Source organism: Synchiropus splendidus, chromosome 7 (genome assembly GCF_027744825.2).
Source record: "Synchiropus splendidus isolate RoL2022-P1 chromosome 7, RoL_Sspl_1.0, whole genome shotgun sequence".
NCBI classification, from domain to species: Eukaryota; Metazoa; Chordata; class Actinopteri; order Syngnathiformes; family Callionymidae; genus Synchiropus; species Synchiropus splendidus.
The window spans coordinates 17129303-17149776 of record NC_071340.1 but is presented as its reverse complement, the minus strand read 5'-3'; the positions used below and the strand labels follow the sequence as shown (position 1 = coordinate 17149776).

Sequence of the window (20474 nt, the reverse complement as noted above, 5' to 3'; positions counted from 1 at the left end):
GTGGTGCAACCCTTGGTCCTCAAGTGTCAAGGCTTGCTTACATGAGGAGGCCAGGCTTCAGCTTGATACTCAGAGTAGACCCTCTCCTGAGCCTGGATGGGAGAGTGGAGACCACAGCTCATGAGATCCTCCCGTCAAACCTGCAGACTGCACCTTTAACTGTGAGCCCAGCAACAACAGAGGCCTTGTGCTGCTGTCACCGCGTCATGATTAAAACCAACTGTGACCCGCTTCTGGGTCAGCAGGAAATGGGCCGCATGTGTGTGAGCTGGGGAAAAAACAACAAAACAAATAAATAATAGGGAGGAACAGAAGAATCCCCGAATGATCCCCGCGCTTTCCTGCACGGCAAAATCATTTACAGATCACATTGGACCGGACCGGGCCTCAGTTTTCATGAAGGCTGATCGGCACCACATGTCCGCGCGGTGACACGTCGACGACTCAGTAGCAGGGAGACGGCAGAGGAGAGCAAAGCACGGCCCTGACTCTGGACCCGAGTTGGTGGATCACTTCGATCATCGGAGCAACAGGCGCTATTGATCCCGGATCAGACCTTCATGGCGAGCTCGCCCCCTTCTGGTCAATCCAGGTATCGAACATTTCAGTCGAAGAGGCGTTAGAAACAGGGGTGGTTCATGAGATATTAGCATAAGTTTAGGCATTGTTTAATTTAACATTGTCATTATTATTTTTTTTCAGTATATCAAAATAAAGAAAATAAAACATAAATAAAGAGAACATATTTATGTATAGTTTATTTGTTAAGCTTTTAAAAATAACATTCGTTTAAGTTTTAATGCGCAAGTATTTAAATAGTTTGTTAGTAGCTGATTGAAAATTCACACTTTCATTCAGAGTTCAACAGTTTTTACCCCACTGTAAATCCTTGTCAATGGGGACTTTCCAAAATATGGGTGAGAGCCACTGCTCTGGAACTTCACATGTTCAGTGAAGTAAATGTGTTCCGTGTGAAGCAGTAAGAAAGAGGTCCCAACTTACCTGGTCCCAGAAACCTCACCTCAGCAGTGGGTCTGCCCCATGGCCTCCTCCTAGGTGGACACCTCTCTAGTCCAGGAGACGCCCTAACATCGTCACACATCTCCTGTCATGTTTAGTTCATCTGTGAGTTTGAATGTTGGGTTATTTATTTCTTGTTTTATTTTGGTGGGGTTAGTTTCCCTTTTATCTGCCCCTCTGTTCCAGTCTGGTCGAGTCTCATCTAGTCAAGTCATGGTCCTGCCCTGTCGGGTCTCCACATCAAGTCATTAGCAGTCTAGACAAGTCCCATCTCACCCAATCAAGTCATCGTCTTGTCTTGCCTTGTCAAGTCAAGTCAAGTCTCCACTTCAAGTCAAGTAACTATATGGTCAAGTGCCATCACATCAAGTCCGTCTTTTTTTGAAGTTAGTCAGTTAACAGTCTGGTTGAGTCTCATCGAGTCTAGTCATTGCCTTTCCCTGTGAAGTCTCCACATCGAGTTCTGGCTCATCAAGTCAAGTCGAGTGAAGACATCTTGTCTTGTCACATCCCGTCTAGTCATTGAGTTGTCATGTCCAGTTCTGACCTCATCCTCCTCTTGTGTTGCCCTCTCAGGTTTGTGTTTGGATGAAACACCATGGTTAAACTCAGAACCTGCGTCTGGCTCCTAAACCTCCACAGACCTCACGACAGACATGAGCTATTTTAACTGGTTCCATTCTGAGTCACTCCTGGATGACTGAGCTCCTCTCTCTCAGAGAGCCCAGGCAGAGAAGGTCTGGGTCTATGAGTCACTTCTTACCACAGGGGGAGAGGAGAAATGATTCTGGTCAGTGGAGAGCTTTGTCTCCTAGCTCAGCTCTTTCTCCTCCATGTTCCTCTCACTCATGAACAAGATCCCTGGATTGAACTCGTGTAACCTGGACCACTGAGAACCATGGTCTCAGACATGGCGGTGGAGATGCTGGGACCACCAAACTGAAGTCCCTCTCAGCCCTGGAGGAAACACGTTCTCTCAGCCTCATACTTTTGTCCAGCAACGGTCAGAGTTGAAACGAGAAGTTCATCGTCACAGTGACACGTTCGGATCTGAAAGGTCCGATCATGTGAGGAAGCACTTGTCTCACAGTGACTCGGCTGGATAAATAAATAAATATGAAATGAACAATAGAGGATAATATCTGCAGGGAACATGTGAAGGTCTGTGAATCGACTCTTTGTTGTCCTGCTGTGACATTACGTTCTAATGATGGAGGGAGATGATGGGGGGAGGGGTTTACATTCATGGCGCCCATACGCGGGCATCATATTATTACATAAAGCAATTAAGGGGCCCCGGAGCCCCGGGTGGATGGGAAATGATTTTGCCCAGGATAACACAGTGATGACTATTGACTCCAGCCAAGTATGTTGCATGTGTGCGATGATGTCACCGCTCAGTGGGAAACTCTCATGGGAGGCCACGATGAAAGAGCGTTCAGTTTCAAGTGAAACACGGCTGAACTGTGCACAGGGTTAGATACACACTGCGATTCATTGACACGACATCATTAGCCTTAGCGTTTAGCAACATTAGCGATAATAGCGAGCAGCAAGCTATCGCTGCTGACACAGACCCAGTGCAGAGGAGAAACCGTTAAGAAGCTCACGCTCTACATAGAAGTCCGTCAAAAACAGCAGTTTAGTTGAAAGCAGCAGAAGTGGATACAGATTGCTCGCTAGCGGGTGTCGTGGTGGCATGTAGCGTTTGACCTGTTTAAAACACGAAGATGAAACTCATGATCAACCTGGTCACATGTCCACCCTGTGTTGTGATGTTATGATGTGGTGCTACCCACAGGCCTGGATTGAACGAAAGATCAAGATGAGTTCGGACGTGGAGAGGGCATGTGCATGGACATTTCCGGGGGCTGGTGCTCAAGCCAGAACAAATGGCAAAAACTATTGTTGTTTGGTTGGTCCGTCCCTGAAGTTATCAAGTTTAATGACAAAAATATGCTTCATGATCCTAGCACTTCCCAGGAAAAGCTGAAGGTTGCGTCCTTAGGGCGACCCTGAGGTGCAGCAGACAAAAACAAAAGACAGCAGAGACGAGCCTGCGCGAGATGGGCTCAAATATCGCTGCCTATTTCTCCCGACTGACCTGATGGTTGGGTTCTAATTCCTGTTGGTTCTATGGTGTTAGCTTAATTTGATTATTGACATCCATACGAGGCCCCACTCGATTTGCTATAAGGTTTTTCCAACATTCAAATGAGCTGCAAATGTGCATTTTGCATTGAGTCAATTTGAAATATCGAACTACATATCAAGGCCTTTTAGCGTGTTTTTTTTTTTTTTTACAAACAACAAACAATACAAAAAGATTCTAATAATCATGACCAAAACACATTTGGGTGGGATCTTGGTGGGAGTCTTTTTTGTTGGTTTGTTTATCCCAGAATTTAAAAAAAAACCACTGGGTTTTTTGATCAATAAAAAGTTTTGCGCGCAGACATGCTGTTGTCATTTTCAGTTTTGATTTTGAATGGGAAGTCTGTGCTGTTACTGTTGAAATAAAGAATTTGTTTTGGTTTTAAGAAAACCTTTTGTGACTTTTAAGCAAATATCAGCATCAGAAAACATGATTTAAAACTTTCTTTTTACCACGCGTAATGACGTTACAATTTCTATAATTTAAACCATAGCGCCCTCTAGTGGCAGAAGGTGATTTACAACGGTAATAAATAAATTCCGTGGTGTTTCAGGGACGAAATGATGTGATGGTTGACTCTCATTATGATCTCACCTCAGCAGGGTCAGTCACTCAGCAGAGACCCAAGGCAGAAACTCAGCTCCTCCAAGAGCAGACGAGTGACGAGTGTTGAGGTGGTCACGGGACACAGATCCAGGACTGGAGAAAGGGTGAGTCTCAGCGTCACCTGAAAACACCTTCGTTTCAGGAGGGTGGGGCTTGGAAGGAGACCTGATGCTTCAGGTGCCATACTCACCGGACTGTACGGCAACAATCAGCATCATTAAAACATGTTGTGGATTGAAACATCTATGAGCAGTGTGGTTGTAGCAACGCCAGGGGGCAGCAGAGGGCAGATTGTCTCGTGTCAGGGTCAACTGCGGCCACAGATGGTTCCTATCTCACTGGAGATGAAGCTTCGAATGTGCTGGCGGGTTTAAGCAGAAGCGTGTGTGGTGATGAATTGGCTAAAACCGAGAGGAAGTAAAACGAGAAGCAGCCTGCAGCGCCGATGAAGGACGTTTCGTCACGTCAGTGTTGCGCCACCGTGAGCGAGCCACACACAACCGCCGTGGCTCCAGGGAGCGTGTTGTACCGCTTCTCCACTCTTTGCCAATCCTACCCTTCCGAAGAGCTGCGCTGTGAGCTGGAACAGAGGGTCAACAAGAGAACATCGAGAACGCTCCGTCAGCTCTTTGTGGAAACACCAGCCAGCAGCTCTCACACCCACCCAGTACACTGAGGGGTGTTTGTGCTGAGGTCGGCCAGTCACGTTTGTTTAAATGTTTTTCAACTTTTATGTTTTAAAGACTATATCATTTGCTTAACTTTATATATATATATATATATATATATATATATATATATATATATATATATATATATATTTTTTTTTTTTTTTTTTATTTTCTTCAACGATGTTTATTTATTTATTTTAAACTTTTTTTAAGAAATACATTCGATTATTTTTAAAAATACAAATAAAATTAAATAATGAACTTGGATATCTGTCACTATTGGGTCACTGACATTTATATTTTTTTCTGTACTACTTTCACTGTGTCGTTACATTTTCAATGTAACGACACTTACATTGAAGTGTCAATGTAACGACACTTTTAGCCTTTTAACTTCCACTTTTCCCCACTGTTTCCTGTTTAACAGGCAGATCTCCACTGTTGAGTCTGACTGTGGAAATAAAAAAAAAGTATATTCCAAAACTTGTTTTGAGATCATGATATTATTTATCACCTTTTTTCAATGGTTACATTTAGAGGCTAACTTTCATTTTTTAGGTGTCTAAGAAGGAACCATTTCGGTTCTCTATTTTCCTCTGAACTATATTCAAAGAGCGATGTAAATGTGTGCGGTGTGGAACTGCGCTCTCTGCAGCTCACTGAGCAGAGGTTGCAGGTGCGAGCGCACTCAAGTGTTGTTGAGCAGCTCCTCTCCAAACCTCCTGAAGTCATTCACTCTCAGCAGTCTAGTGAACAGAATGTTGGGCAGCAGTGTGGAAGTGAACGCATCACGGGCTGCTGTGGGAACGCTGCAGGAGCGGCAAACACCCCGGTGCATCATGGGTAGCAAGCAGGATGTGTAACATGGGAGGAGGTGAGCAAACACCCTCCCCCAGCCCCCTGCAGCTGGCCACAATCCCAGGGTGTGACCCCCGCCCCGCCACCCGGATCGAGCAACCTCTGTCCTGTAACGACGTTGCGGTGTGCGGACGCGGGTGTGACTGTTTACCCGGCATGCACCAGGGTTTGCAGAAGGACACTTAAGCCTCATGCACGCAAATCTTGTTGTCCTGATTTCATTAGTGTAAATGGAACAAATAAGGGCGGATCAAAGGAGTACTGGGTGAGGGGGGCATTTTTAGCTCCGTGATTCGGCGTGGAAAGAAACCTGCAGCAATACAAATGTCTATTTAGGAGCCTTCCGTCGGACACTCAGAGTAGAGCTTCACTGCCAGGAAAGGAACTTCGGGGAACCTCGATCAGGACCAGATGGAAGTCGCCACTTGACCCCATGACCTTGGAGTCTAAGCTCCTTATGTCAGGTTGTCTGTCTGCGGACGATAGACCCGAAGAAGAGTGACTTTGACAGTCCTATGATGTGTGTTTGGTTCTGTGTGAGACAAAGGATCCGCCCGCTTTAATGACAGACCGCAACGAGGAGCTCCGGGATCTCGGCAGAGTTGGTCCAGTCTGGTCTAGAGTCTATTTTTGGAGCTCACCGACAAGCCCTGCCGGCGGCTCAGCAGCCATGTTTAAATCAGTTATTCTAATCTTGGTGAGACGCACGCCTCGGGTTTCAACAGTTTCTGCTTCAGATGTTCTCAAACAGAAACAGTCTTTAATGTTCCAGGAAGTCATGATAGGATTTGAATGAAGGCCAGAGCTCCCGAAACACTGCCGTCAATTGCTCCTGTATGAGTTCATTTGCCGATCAATACTGTCACTGTCAGGTGTAAATGAGTTCATATTGTCATCACAGCAGTTTCAACACTTCACCTAACTCACGATTAGTTCTCCAAACAACCCCCTTTGAAGTCGGCTGTGTGAGCGGAGGAAACAAACTGGGAGGCTACAAGACGATGCTGCCATTAGCTTTGTGAGTTAGTGTTTTATCCGTTCATTTGCTGGCAATCCTCCAAGTTCAGGACATTTCAGAAGATCAGGTTTTGCGTGTTAACTCAGCTTCAGTGCGGTTAATTGAGATTTAAAATGTTGTTCTTTTGACAGCCCTGAAAGTAAGATGTGTATCAAATCTGACATTTGAAGTCACGTCAGGGCGTGGAGGCGACCTGGAAACAGAGAACTGCTCTTCCTGGACAGATTGGTCTCCTGTATGCAAATTCCCACTTTGGATTCCAGACCTACTCAAGTTCACTTGACGACAAAGGATCTTGAAAACTGGTCGAGCGGCAACCAGCCGGTCTCACTCGTCCTGCAGACTGAACTTGACTTCTGACGCCTCTTCCTTTCACTGCTGCAGCAGCAACTGAACATTAAAAGGTGTCGCCCACAAGGCAGAATCTCGGGGGGGCGGAGGAGAGAGTGGAGCGCAGGAGTGTCTTCGTCGGATTCATTTCATTCATCCATTTCCAAAAGTGACTTTTTCCTTTCACTTTCTCCTCCATGTTTGTCATTCCCCACAGTTATTAACATTCATATCTAATGTTTAGTCAAATTAGTTTCAGCAGGCAAAATAATTCTCTTCCCGAAAATAGATTTTTAAAATGTCTTTTCAATTCCCCGCAAGTTCCTTTGGCACGATATCCGGCACTGAAATGATCGATATCTTCATATAAACTGTATATAGATTTAGCTCTGACTGGCAGTGTTCCCTCTCCTGCCAGCTTCTCTCACCTTGCTGGAGTATTTTACCTCTGCTGTTCAGGCCTTCTTTCTTTGATGGCCCCACGCAGCAGTCACACTGCATCGGTAAAGCAAAGGCCTCCTCTGGAAAAAACAGACTGGACTAGACTGAACAGAAGTCAACTGAAAGAACACTAAGGGCTGAAAGTGTGACGTGTGGAGGAGTGACAGAAACCAAAGTGAAAAATTGAGCTAGAAAATACACCAGAGAACCATACTTGTAGATCTTACTGGCTCACTCTTGCTGTGTCACGCAGGTGCACCGAGCATTCACCAGGAAATGAAAGTTTGTGGGAAGTTTCACATTCCTCGGAGAGTGAAGTTTTTCTAACTGAAAATTCCAACACTTTCGCACTACATATCTCGTCAATCATTTTCTCTTTTTATGGACAAAATATGTACTGAAATAACCCACACCCAAAAGTTTCAATGTTTATTTAAAATGAATGTCAATGAACTTCAAATGCAAATGCAAAGTACAAATGCAAGGGTTGTAGTCCAAATAAAACATATGAAGCCTGGGGTGATTCTTCTCATCCAGTGGAAAAGCTTGGTGAATCTGAGGGCCTCCTTGTGCCCCCATGCTCTTTCTGCCAGTCTGACCTCGAACAACTTCCACAATTTAACCTGCTGATTTTGGTGGTTCATCCAGTGGGTGTTTTTGAGTCATCATCGTGATGACATCATGATATCGACCAGCGAAGTTCGAAACCTGAGTTCAACCTGTGGGTGTCAGAGCTGTTGAGGAAAGTTGTTGTCTCGGTGAAACCGGACTCAAAGTAGTCTTGTGACTTCTGTTTTTGTGGTGAGCAAGTGTGAGTTCTCTGTGTGTTCACTGGGGTTTCTACCTTCTACACACACATACACACATACAATCTGAGTGGGGACCTCTCAGTGACATGACCCTTTCCCCAGCCTCTCCCCCTAAACCTAAGCATCTACAACATCCTTAACCAGGACCCTGAACCAAACTGAAACCCAGTTATAAAGACCCAGTTATTTTGAAGTCTTGATCCTCATATTGAGCCTTAACCTTGTGGGTGCCGGCAAAAATGTGTTTCCAAGAATTGGTCCTCAGAAGTATAGTTATACAAGGCACACACATACACTCACTCCTTCACAATCTTCTCACATGTTGATTCAGAGGTTCAGCAAACAAGCCCACGTTTGTTCTGGCGGCTGCAGCTTCTCCTGCAGAGGCGACAGACTGGACGACACCTATGTGAGTCGAGGACAAAACATTCTGTTCTTTCACACACAACCTTCGACACTGCAGTTCACATGGTAACAAGTCAACCCTGCTGCACTCAAGGTCGGAGGTAGAACCCAAGAACATAGCTGGCTCGTGTGAGGGCTTCATTCAGGAGCGAAGCTTGGCCCACTTGTTGTGTTGAGTCCTCCTCCCGCACATGAACTTCGACCTCACTTACTGGACTGGTTGATCGGACTTGGTTCCAGAATGACGCTCTCATTTTTGCTCTCATTTACATCACTCTGAAGCCTTGAAGAGCTTTGGGCCACTGGTTTCAGCCAGCAGAACCAGTAGTTTGGACTTCTACTGAATGACCTTCAGTGGAAGAAGAACATATCAGCCATTCAAACGATGAGTCACTCGATTCAGTGGGTCATGAAAGCTGTTGGACTCGTTTTGTTTTAGTGGGAAGGAATGTAGACAGTCAAACAATTGTTGTTCCTGAGCACAAAATAATGAGTGGATGAAATGTCACATACAGTTGAACAGGTTCCGTCAGGCTCCTGCAGTACTGAGCATCCGGTCCTAAGTCTGAGTGTGAAGGGTTCTCCCTATGCACTCTGCTTTCCTCCCGCAGCACCTCAACATGCTGTGGGTAACTGCTGACTCTGTTAATGTGAGTGGCTGTCAGTCATGGGCTGGTCCCGGATGTCTCTGCCCCTCACCCTGTGTAGCTGGGACTCAGCAGAGACCGTGTCAGGCAGAACACTAGTCAGTGAGCCATGAGACTGTACATGGTAGCTCTGAGATGACTCGCACTGAGAGACTTGAGGTGCGGGGTGGGGGGTTCACCGAGGGTCTGAGGTAGGCCACGACCCCTCCTATGTAAATACTACTACTGAAGTAGAAGAAAAGACATTGTTTTCTATTTTACGACAAATACCGCTCCAGCCTGTACGACAGTGGCTGCTACTAATACTGTTACAAATACACTATACTAGTAGTATTGTAGAAGACTGGGAAACAAGACATTGTATTCTCTATAAATACTATTACTACTGCTGCTACGACAACAGTAGTACAAAATGGAATCAAATATTTTTTCAAATATAGGACAACAAACACTAAACAGTAGTAGTAGGTTATTATTTTCCTTTCTAATCTATTCTACTGCTATAGTTGTAATTGCAGTCATAAAAATAGCTACTACTACTATTCATAGTAGCTATGATAACGTTGTTATTGTGTTTACTTGGAGGGCTATTCGATTGTTGATCTTCGGGAATCTCTACTTTTCTTTGCATCAGCTGATTTGAAATCTCGGACTTTAACCTTCGAACTCTTGCTTGCTCAAGAGCTGTTTGCATTGGAAGTTGAGGCTGTAAATTCCCTTCATGCAACTGGAAATGAGTCTCGGAATAAACGGCCGAGAAGTTGGAAAGTTCCAGGATGATGCAACGCGAGTTGTTGTCCTCAGCCAAAGCAACTACGCATCACTATTAATTACTTACAAAGAGTACTCGTTCACACGTTAAGTAAATTCATAAAAAAAAATAAAAAATAAAAATTTGGTTTTAAACATAACTGACGCAAGCGGAGTGAAACTTCTCGTTTGCTTCAACTTCTTAGCCAATGAGAGCGCAGGGCTTTACGTGCGTCACAGGCGGCAGCAGCCAATCATATGGCACCACGACGGTAGAAAACGATCGCTGCTTCCTCCTCCTCAGTCAGAGAAGATCAGCCGGGTCCGGAGTCCGACCCTCCACCAGCACGTACTCGGATACCGGTTTCCGCTCCGTTTGGGACCGCGCAGGATTATCCAGCCATGGTGGTCGTAGCAGCAGGGGGAGCCCACAAGGTGCTCCTCATCTCCGGGAAGCAGAGCTGCTCCGCCGGCGCCCAGCCCGGCTTCGGCCGGCCCATCTCCGTGGTCCTGCCGTCCTCCAGCCAGGCGTCGTCGGACTCCGAGTCCAGCACGTCGGCCGGGCCGCCGGTGCGGAAGAGGCAGCGCTTGACCCACTTGAGTCCGGAGGAGAAAGCGCTTCGAAGGTCAGTGGAGGGTTTTCAAATCGCCATATTTAAAGGCCGTCTGTGCGAGCGGCCGGTCGGGACACGCCCAGGCATCGATCCACTCGAACAAAGAGGCTGAAATGAGATTAAAGGCACAGCCGTGACCTGGTGGATTATGTACCGTCCTAATCGGTGCGACCCGCCCGGATCCACTTGCCTGCGTGGCATCAACATGGCTGACACCCCGGAGGCTGACGTTCCGCTGACCGTCTCTTTCTCCTCGCAGGAAGCTCAAGAACAGAGTCGCGGCTCAGACCGCCAGAGACAGAAAGAAGGCCAAGATGGGGGAACTGGAGCAGCAAGTTCTGGAGCTGGAACTGGAGGTGCGATGTTTCTCTTCAACCAATATATGACGCAACCCCAGCCTCGGCTTTGAAGCTGGAGAAATGAAACAGCCGCGGGCGCTTCGAGCAAATGTTGAAAGTAACAGGCGATATTTGTTCAGTCTGACTGAAATGTACGTTATAAAATATAGAAGGACACAAAATCTGTAATGTATCTCAGTTACTGTACCTAGTGATGTAATATTGATTTTGAAATGAACTTGGAAATGTTGGTATAAATATTAAGTTGTATAGATTGGGTTCAGCTGTCATTTGAAGTCTGAAGAAGAACTGTCCTCTACTCAAAAGTACTGTACTGATGGCTGTAATAACATAGTAATAAAGTGGAGCTGGAGGTTATCGCACTGGCTGTATACAGCCTAAAAGATAAATTGCTTCAGCTGAAGTGTAGTTGTATATGGCGTCGGTCAAAGTTTCTTTTCAAGGAAGCCGAGTCAGAATTTCCAGTAGGTGAGCGCTGTAAACAAGTCGAACAGGTCGCAGTGTGCTGCTGATGCACTCATGGGCTTGTTTGCCGAGCTGCAGATAAGGGAGCGGAACCACACTAGATGTTAACTTTGACCTGCTGCCAGACTGGAGATCATGTCTCACTCTGAATGTAGATTGAATCTCCATTGGTTTCCTGGGGGAAGACTGTTTCAGTTTCGGACGCCGCTTCTGCCTTTTCGGCCCAACTAACAGCTGTTCTCTTGCAGAACCAGAAACTTCACATCGAGAACATGCGACTTCGGGAACAGACGAGCGGCCTCCAGACAGAGAACGAGGAGCTGAGACAGCGGCTCGGCTTGGACGCGCTGGAGTCGAAGGAAAAGGTGAGGCTGGTGTCTGAGGAACCGATCAGTTGCTCGCAGGTCGGGAGGATCTGAGATGGGCAGTGAACCGAGTGGTGTCTCACTCTCACACTCCGCTGGTCTCTCCAGGTGCAGGTGTTGTTGTCCACTGGGAGCGAAGCAGATTTGGGGATCGGGTCTTCTGAGTCCGCAGCACTCAGGCTACGTGTGCCTCCGCAGCAGGTGCAGGCCCAGCAGTTCCTAAATCTGAAGACCTCTCAATGGATACAGATGGTCCTGACCCTGCAGACTCTGAGGTGAGTGTCTTAAGAGTCGAATTTTGTTGTAATTATTTATATTTATATTAAAATTCAAAAGCTATTTGGACATTCCAACAAAATATCACAAAATGCATTTTTCACTTTGCAAGTTCTAATAATTTTTATGTATTTTTTTCAGTATGAAAAAAAGAAAATGCTACATGTGAATTTTAATTATGGACATATTGGTATTAAAAATGTAACATGTATATAATTAAAATTAGGTTTGTACTTAAAGTAGAGATATAGGGGAAAAAAGAATAAAATATAGCATAAATGGCCATTTTTAATTTGCCCAATTATTATTGAAGACGAACAACAGAACATGCAAATATGTAGTTAAATATGGATGTATAATAACTAATATATTGTGTTTGAATAATGTACTTTAGAAAATGTAAAAATAAAAATGTATGACTATGAAATGATAGGACACAATGTCTTCCTTTCTGCAGTTGAACACAGCTGTGTTCACGCTTGGCTGTCACATGACTGTGAGGGTCATGCGATGGTGTCCCAGGAGGTTGCTCTAACTGGTCCTCTCTCTTCCCTCCAGTCTGATCTGCTCCTGGGCCTTCTGGACATCATTGGCCCAGAGCTGTTCCTCAAGTCATGTGAGCAGGAGTGCCAGGAGCCGCCGGTGCTCCTGGTCGGAGGGGGGGAACCAGTACCTCCCGCCGCACCTGCGACTGTGGGGGCCTCACCAGTTAAGCTGGAGGCCCTTAATGGACTGATCCACTTGGACCACATCTACACCAAGCCCGTGGAGGAGGTGAGCGACGGGCAGTGCAGCGACTCGGAGAGCGACGCGGAGATCGTGGCCACCTTCGCCGCCGTCGAGGAAGTGGAAATGTGCGTGAAGGACGAACCAGAGGAAGTGGTGATCCAGGGCTGCGACGCCCCGACGGACACCGACTTCCCTGCGGACTCCTCCCCGAACCTCGGCGGCCTGGACAAGGAGGCGTGCCTCGCGGACACCTTCAGTGACTCCGGGTACGAAGGGTCCCCCTCCCCGTTCAGCAACATGTCGTCCCCCCTCTGCTCCGAGAGCAGCTGGGAGGACATGTTTGCCAACGAACTCTTCCCCCAGTTAATCAGCGTCTGAACCGCTTCCTCATATACCGTGTATACCGCCGAGGCGCCCGCCCCATTGACCTGTGGGAGTCTGCGAGAAAATTTGAACTGCCACGCAATTCCTGCCATTTTTAATCTGCCACCACGCGGGGGAGGGGACCCCAACATTTAAGTATTTTATTTATTTGTGTATTCTGCTTCGGAGTCACTGTATGTATGTACGCATGTAAAAACTACCGCTTCTACTGTCGCTCTTCTTGTAGTCAAATTACTGCATTAAAAAAAGTTTTGCATCGCACCTGTGTGGCCGTTTGTGCGTGACTTGACGACTTCCTTTGGCTAGCTCCGATGAGTGCGCCCGTGCTAGCGCATCTGAGCGCCTCCTCAGGGCCGTCCGTTACTAATGTTTACTCTACAAACTCTGTCTCAGTGTACATATATTTAAAGGTCCATTAATGCGCAATGATCCAGACAGATCCTGTGTTTATGGAGCTTACAGAGATGGAGCAGTACCACCAGAAACCTGATTCGTAGCTCACAAAGAAGTGATATCAATGGTGGAAATTCTCCGTCCTCCAGGGGCGACATATTTATCGTCCTCACTGACCACAGATCCTGTGTTTATGGAGCAGTACCACCAGAAACCTGATACGTAGCTCACAAAGAAGTGATATCGGTGGTGGGAATTCTCCGTCCTCCAGGGGCGACATATTTAACGTCCTCACTGACCACCACCTCCGCGTTCCTCTTTGGTGCAAGAGGTTTGTTATCAATACTTTTTCCACTCGCACCTATGTTAGTGATAAACTTTTGAGTCTGGGTTGCACCCGCGGTGGATATACTGGTGAACAACAATATCAATGTAAAGAGTGATCAGTGACGGCAAGTCCGTCAGAAAAGGACGGGTACAAGTTTGTACCTAAAGGTAGTATGAATGGGACTTAACTCCTCAGCCTTTCAAGACTTGCTTCCCTGGGTAGATGGGACAGACATGTTCCCTGGGAAGACGTGAAGGAGATACAAGACTGGTGAAATCCATCCTCTCTTGAAACCGCTTCTCTGCAACACTTGAACTCTGCAGTCTGAAAGAGCAGTTCTGGTCTGGTGTTTGTGCGACATGCTCCACTGTTGGACACGCTTCTCCTTCACAAGTCCAAACACTGGCTGTGGCCTGGTTCAGCAGCAGGAAGGATCCTCAGCCTGACCACAGACCCGCTGATGTCGGTCTTCCTCAGTATCCACCTTATCTGGAACACCATTATCTTGTTTGTTCTGTTGAATCTGTGTGTGCGTTTGAGAGTGAGTGTGTATTTGTGAGTGTTGCATAAGTGTAGCCTCATATTTCCAGGAACCCTGTTGCATAACTCCTCTGCTGCAACTAGGGAGTTTCCTGGCACCGGAACCCGACTTCTTCTGCACCGACAGAGAAAATGGGTCAGTGGAGGACTTGTTGGTGTTTTGGGCCTGCAGGGGGAGGGGGACACACCTTTCCCCCTGCAGGCTCAGATCCACGACACAAAGAGATCACAGTTACTGCTGCGGCCTCCGACTCACAAAAGCTCTCGTTGAATGTGAACTGATTAGATCACACGCACGGACCCCGCTCCAAGTCTCTCCACCATCATGTGACACAGTTGTCGACAAGCACAACAGTGTGTTAACATGAGGACCCGAACAAGTCCTGAACCCCCCCTTCCCTGGCCCTGTGCTCTCATGAATGCCATGACATTGGGTGTTCTCTCTTTCATCCAGAGGCTTTCTCATTTGATTGATGGAAGCGCTAAACTCAGGGCTCTGGGGCCAAATCCGGGCCACTGGGCCGGTTCTGTCGGGCCGCGGCGGCTTCAACTGTGCAGTGGATTGAGCGGTTTTGCATCGTGTTCTTAACATTAGCTCTGGTGTGGTAGATTTTCTTTGGTTGTGTTTTTCCTCGAGGTCATGGGCTCTGTGTTTGCAGAGACTCTGGTTACCTCCCACTGTCAGCTACAGCGAGCTGAAGATTTCTTGGTACAATTTTGAGATTCAGAAAAACCACATCAGCACCTCACTTCAGTTTCTCAGAACAGCTCTGCGACGGACATCCTCTTCCTCGGGAAACCGCAGCTCAGGTTCTCCTCAGCTGAACTGTGAATAGTGACGCTAATAGTAATGATGATGCTGTTGTAACATTGTCTGAAAGGGAATACGTGAACAATACAATAAAAAATACATTAATGGAAACAGAATTTTTTTGTATTGTAAAGAAAGAATGAAAAAATACTAATATATTCACATATATTTTAATACAATTGAAAAATGTAAATTAACAAATGTAATTCAATAACTAACTGGAGACATAAAAGCACTGTGACACCTAAAATTAAAAGCAAAATTTTAATGAATATTAAAATGAATTTTTAGCTTTTTTTTAACATCCATGACTTTTAATTATTAATTAAAATATTTACAAAATACAAACAAGGTTAAAATATTAAAATGTAATTTTTTAGTTTACAAAAAGTGTAAATGACATACTAGTTGTGACAAAAAATGTAATTAGATCAACCTTTTTTTTATACAATAAATAATAATAATTCAATGAATGAATCCTGCTCAAGAGATATCAAATATTGTTAGATGTTTCTATCATCTGGGAAGAAGCACATTGAAATCTTCAGTCATGGACTTTCCTTTGCCTCGCTTTCAAAGACATTACACAACTGGAGCTTTCAGGGCGGAAGACTTGGCCCGGAGCGGTTCCGATGTGTTGGGTCGTGCCTGGTTATGAGCGCTAAGAGTCGTGTAACTGACACTGCCAGTGAGGGAGGAGAATAGCTCCTGAATAGTCTTCTGAACCGGGTCAGCGGCGGTCCACCCCTCCACCACGGCTTTCAGGACTCAGGTGATACACGCAGAAGAAGATCATTTCATCCATGTTGATGATGTCATCAATGTCTGGTGCCTCAATGTCTGACCCGGGTCCCACCTGGAACCAAACCCGTCTTCGCCCATCATCAGCCTCTTTCTATGGATCGAACTGAGAAGAACTCATGTGCTTTGAACAATGTTGCTGCACATCTGAGTAGAAGTCTGTAAACATTTTATCAAGAAGAAGAAGTATAGCTACGAATTTAACCAGCTCTCTTTAGTATTTAATGGGGCTGGTCAGTGGTGAAGACATCTACTTGAGAATACTAACATTTTATTTCCCATAGTGGTTCCCACCCTCCGCATCCCACAGTCTCCCGCCTGCCCCCCCGGCAGTTCCTCCAGTAGAAGTGGCTGTGTAAACCTGGCCGGGGCCCCGGGGCTTCTTCCAGGGAGGGTCTGCAGCAGAGCTCCATGGGGTCTTTTGTGCGCCGCTCTTTGTCTGTCCGCTCACCTGAGACGGCCCTTTGTGGTTCCCAGGACCATGGGGGAACACAAACCTCCCGTCCAGACTGAGGTGTTGATGGTTCCCAAGCAGAAACCACAACGATGGATTTCAGAAATCCAAGAGAGCTCAGATGAAAAACAAAGTCAGGAGAGCAGATGAAGGCACCGGGAAGCCGTCTTATCTCTGAACTCTAAATTCATCCGACTTTGTTCAAATAAAGAGTGTCAGTCTCTTCAGAGCTCGGAGGCAGTGACGTCAATCCTCAGTCATGCAAAATGCAAATTTGACATAATTTCTGCAGGATTCATTTATTGTTTTTATATATTGTTTATTCTTTGAATTATTGCATTTCATCTATTTTATTATTATAATATGCATTGTTTAGTCCTATATTTTGGATATTTTACACCTGTTAAAATTCATTGAACTTTAATTTACGTTTTTGATATTTTAAAACTTTTATGTTCTGTAAAATGAATTTTTCTTTCAAACATTATACATAAAGTTGACATGATTGCTAACATAACTGTTAGCGTACCAGTTATTAGCGTCAAGCTGAAGACTTTTTCGTGATATTTGGCATGAAAACAGGGGGAAGAGAGTAGGAAGGCAGCAACTGTTGTGTTGCTCATTGAGCAGGAAGTGGATGAGCCAGTGTAGTCCGGACCGACGTGGGAGGTGAAGCGAGCACCAACATGCACCGTTACTACAGGACTTAGTTACCTCAACCCCTGTGTTTCAAGGTCCTCCATCAGTTCATGGTCAATATCCTAGCTAACCCTCACGCTACACACTCCCGCTAACACTTGACTCTGTCCATCTCAGTCACAGATTTGTTAATCCGACACTGTCATCACCAATCTACGGATCTGGATCAACTTTCCCGGCGGTGTCTGTTTCATGCGCTCAGCAGTGTTATATAGAGATGCTGAAGCCGTGGCAGCTGGGACTTGATCGCGCTCGGGAGTCCGAAGACGTTCCGTCAAATTGAGAGGTGAGAAACCACAATGACACAGTCGACTCTTGACCCTCCCACTGCAGCGCCATGTTCGTTCTTCTTCAAACTTAAAATGGTGAAAAAAAGTGCTGTTTCTGAATCATTCGACGTGAATGTGCAGAAACCCCCTGCGTCACAGCCGCGGCCCGAACATGAGGCCGACTCATGCCGGCCAGGCCGAGTGACGCATGTGGCCACGCTCCGCAGGACAGATCCTATCATGGTTTCCATGGCGACAGAGCTGCAGGAGCGTGTTTGCTAAACCCATAAAGCGGAATAAGAGCTTCAGCTGGGAGGCAGGAACAAACGATTTTCCACCACAAACAGGGAAGAGCGTTCCGGCTGTGAGTCACTCAAGTTCATGGAGCCGCATGTTTGAAGCTAGTTGCTCGCTCACGTTTACTCTGACTGACTGACAGGCTACACACTCACTCTCTGTTTTCATCAAGCTACACATTTTTTTTGTGATTTTTAGTGTCGATACTGAAGGTGACTTGGTACGTTGGAATTGAATTGTCACGACGGAAATCTGTGTGTCAGCGCTTGATTTATGAGTCGGATACTCAAGTCAGAGGGACTCACTCAGGTGTGTGGGATTCCTTGACAGATTCACTTGGATCAATAAATAATAATAATTTCTTAACATAACATAAAACTTCATAACATTTCATGATTTACTTTTATAGCCACAGGACTCTGTGTGACTTCAGGTTAGCTCAACATAAAGGGCACGATCTCCTCTGAGCTGAGTCTCCATGTGAGTCCTGCTGAGTGAATCAGGCTGTCTCCCGTCCAGACTGTTTCCATGGTTACACTTCCTGCACATGTGGCGGGTCTGCCGGGCCGACGTGGCAGCTCCGGGCCTGCTGACTCGAGGTTCTGACACTTCTGCAGAACCATGAGTCAGCAGGTTCAGGGAAGGATTGCTTCTAATCTTCAACAACTGCGCTTCTTTCAAACTGGCTCCATCAAAGAGGAACATCTGTCTGAACATGATCACAGAGTGCACACACTCATGCACACGTTTTGCTATTTTTGCGAGGACCCCTTATTGCCATAACCCTTTCCCCAGTGTTAACCCTCTGAATGAACCTTGTGAGGACAGGCCAAAATGTCCTCACAAAGCAAAATGTCCTTACAAGAAGGAGGCTTGTCAAAACATACCCACACAGAAGCACGCACACACATGCATGATAGGTCTTTCTATCCTTGTGGGGACCTCTCATTGCTATAACCCTTTCCCCAGCCTCTCTCCATAAACCTAACCATCCAAAACACATGGCTAACCATAAACAGGACTCTGAACCAAACAGAAACCCAGTTAAAATGACCCAGTTAGTTTGAAGTCTTCGTCCTGAAATTGAGGCTTAAGATAGTGGGGTCCAGCCAAATGTCCCCATAAAGGCAGGCTTTTAACAAGAAGTAGTCCCCAGAAAAGTAGGATAAACAAGCCCCCCCACACAACACACACACACTCCACAGCCTGTGACTAATGTCCTCTCATCAGGACCACCTACAGACGTCTGAGTCAACAAACATCTCCAGAACTGTGGTCACACTTCTGTCTCAACACGCCATGTTTGTGCAAGAGTGGTTGCTGGTTCAAATCCCTGCCTAGACAAAGTTTTATCCGGTGAAAAAGACTTGCTTTGGTTTACGGGTCGACAGGCATACGTGAACAGGAAGTCCCCAGGTGGCTGTGAAGCCGGTCGTCTGAGGTTCACCAGGAGAGGACACAAAGATCCTCACAGCTGCTGCTGGATCCACTTTCTAACCAGACATGAATGGACTTTATTGGAACCAGCAGAGGGAGGGGGGGAGTGCGGGACTGGTCTTACGAAACTCAACCACTTTCCACGTAGCAAACAGTCTGATATATAATGTCCTGATTCTTATGACTGATAGGGCAAGTCTGACACTAAGAAAAACAATTGAAACACTTTTGGACATGGCATCACCGATTCACACAAATAAAAAGAAATTGATCAAAAAACAACCATTTATTAATGTCGACGGAAATGACTGGAAAATAAATAAACTTTTTTTAAACAACGAGAAAAAACTTGGCACATAAATATATTGTCATTAATCTAAGAATTAAATCAAAAATCATGAAATGATTCAAAAAATGAAAATGAAAAAAAATGACCTCATGAAACTGTGACAAAAAAAGTACAGTAACAACTGTAAAACAAATGGAAGGAAAAAATAAGATTACTTAAAAAAGGCAGAAATTTAGGACAAAAAAACAAATGTAATTTTGCTATTTAAAAAAATGTGACATTTGAGTGCAGCACAAAGCAAATGTCAAAAGGGAAATAAGAACAAAACTAGAAACCAGGAAACATTCTTCCTCCACTCCAAAAACAACGACAAGTCTAGAGATAAAAAGAGGTCAAAATGAGAAAAAAAGTCCAAAAGCATCAACCTGACTTGATGATATGAACCAGCAAAAACAGAATACATAACAAAGTACAAATGCCTTCAGCAAAGTTCTGGAAAACTATGAGCTCAAACTTATTTTCCTCAAACTAACATGACACAAAAATCTACGCGATACACAGCAAATATGTGTTACAATGAAGTCGTGTAGCAAAAGTCGAACCCTTGACTGTTGTGAAGAAAAATGCAACACAAGAACCAATGAAAGAAAGAAAGAAACTAGAAGCTCAGGGCCCGGCGCAGTTGAGCGCTGGTCATGTGGGCGGACAGTGAAATTGATCACTCAGGCAGGAAAGCCAAGCTGAAACCAGAGCAGGTGATTTCCAGTTTGGGCCTCGGTGGAGAGCAAACCGGCTCTATTTCAGTGCGAGACTGCGGCTCATCGCCGGGAAACGTGTCCCGTTGTCGAAGTGGGCGAGGACCAGGAGGAAACCCCACTGAGTGGATTTGAACCAGCAACCTTCGAGACGCACAGCTCACACCCATGTGTGTCGCCGCTGGACTCCAAAAGCTCACTCAATATTGAACTTTCTTGTTGGTGAAGTGAGCGGTGTTCGATCAAACTGTGGTTCTGGAGCCAGATCAGACAGCAGGGTTTCACAAGTGTCTTTGACCTTGTTCTCATATCAGTGCTGGTGAACGTTTGCCACTCAAACGACCCTCTCTCCAGACACCTCCTCTGGATCTTCTGGTGGAACACTGAGGTCTGTCCTGGGTCTGACCCGGGGCCTCATCTAGTCCTGGGGACAAAGCTGGTGAGGAGAAACCCAGTGGTCAGTGGTGTACTTTCTCTACCTCAGATACAGACTGAAGCG

At 45.8% G+C, this 20474-nt stretch overlaps 1 protein-coding gene across 1 annotated transcript; it reads left to right on the top strand.

The window, feature by feature from the left end:
- Positions 1-10005: 10005 nt before the first annotated feature.
- On the top strand, positions 10006-13163 carry xbp1 (X-box binding protein 1). Its single transcript, XM_053871780.1, is given in 6 exon segments — positions 10006-10336; positions 10584-10680; positions 11397-11513; positions 11622-11702; positions 11705-11788; positions 12348-13163. Coding segments are annotated over 6 exon segments (1152 nt in total). The 5' UTR covers positions 10006-10112; the 3' UTR covers positions 12897-13163.
- The last annotated feature ends 7311 nt before the right edge of the window (positions 13164-20474 follow it).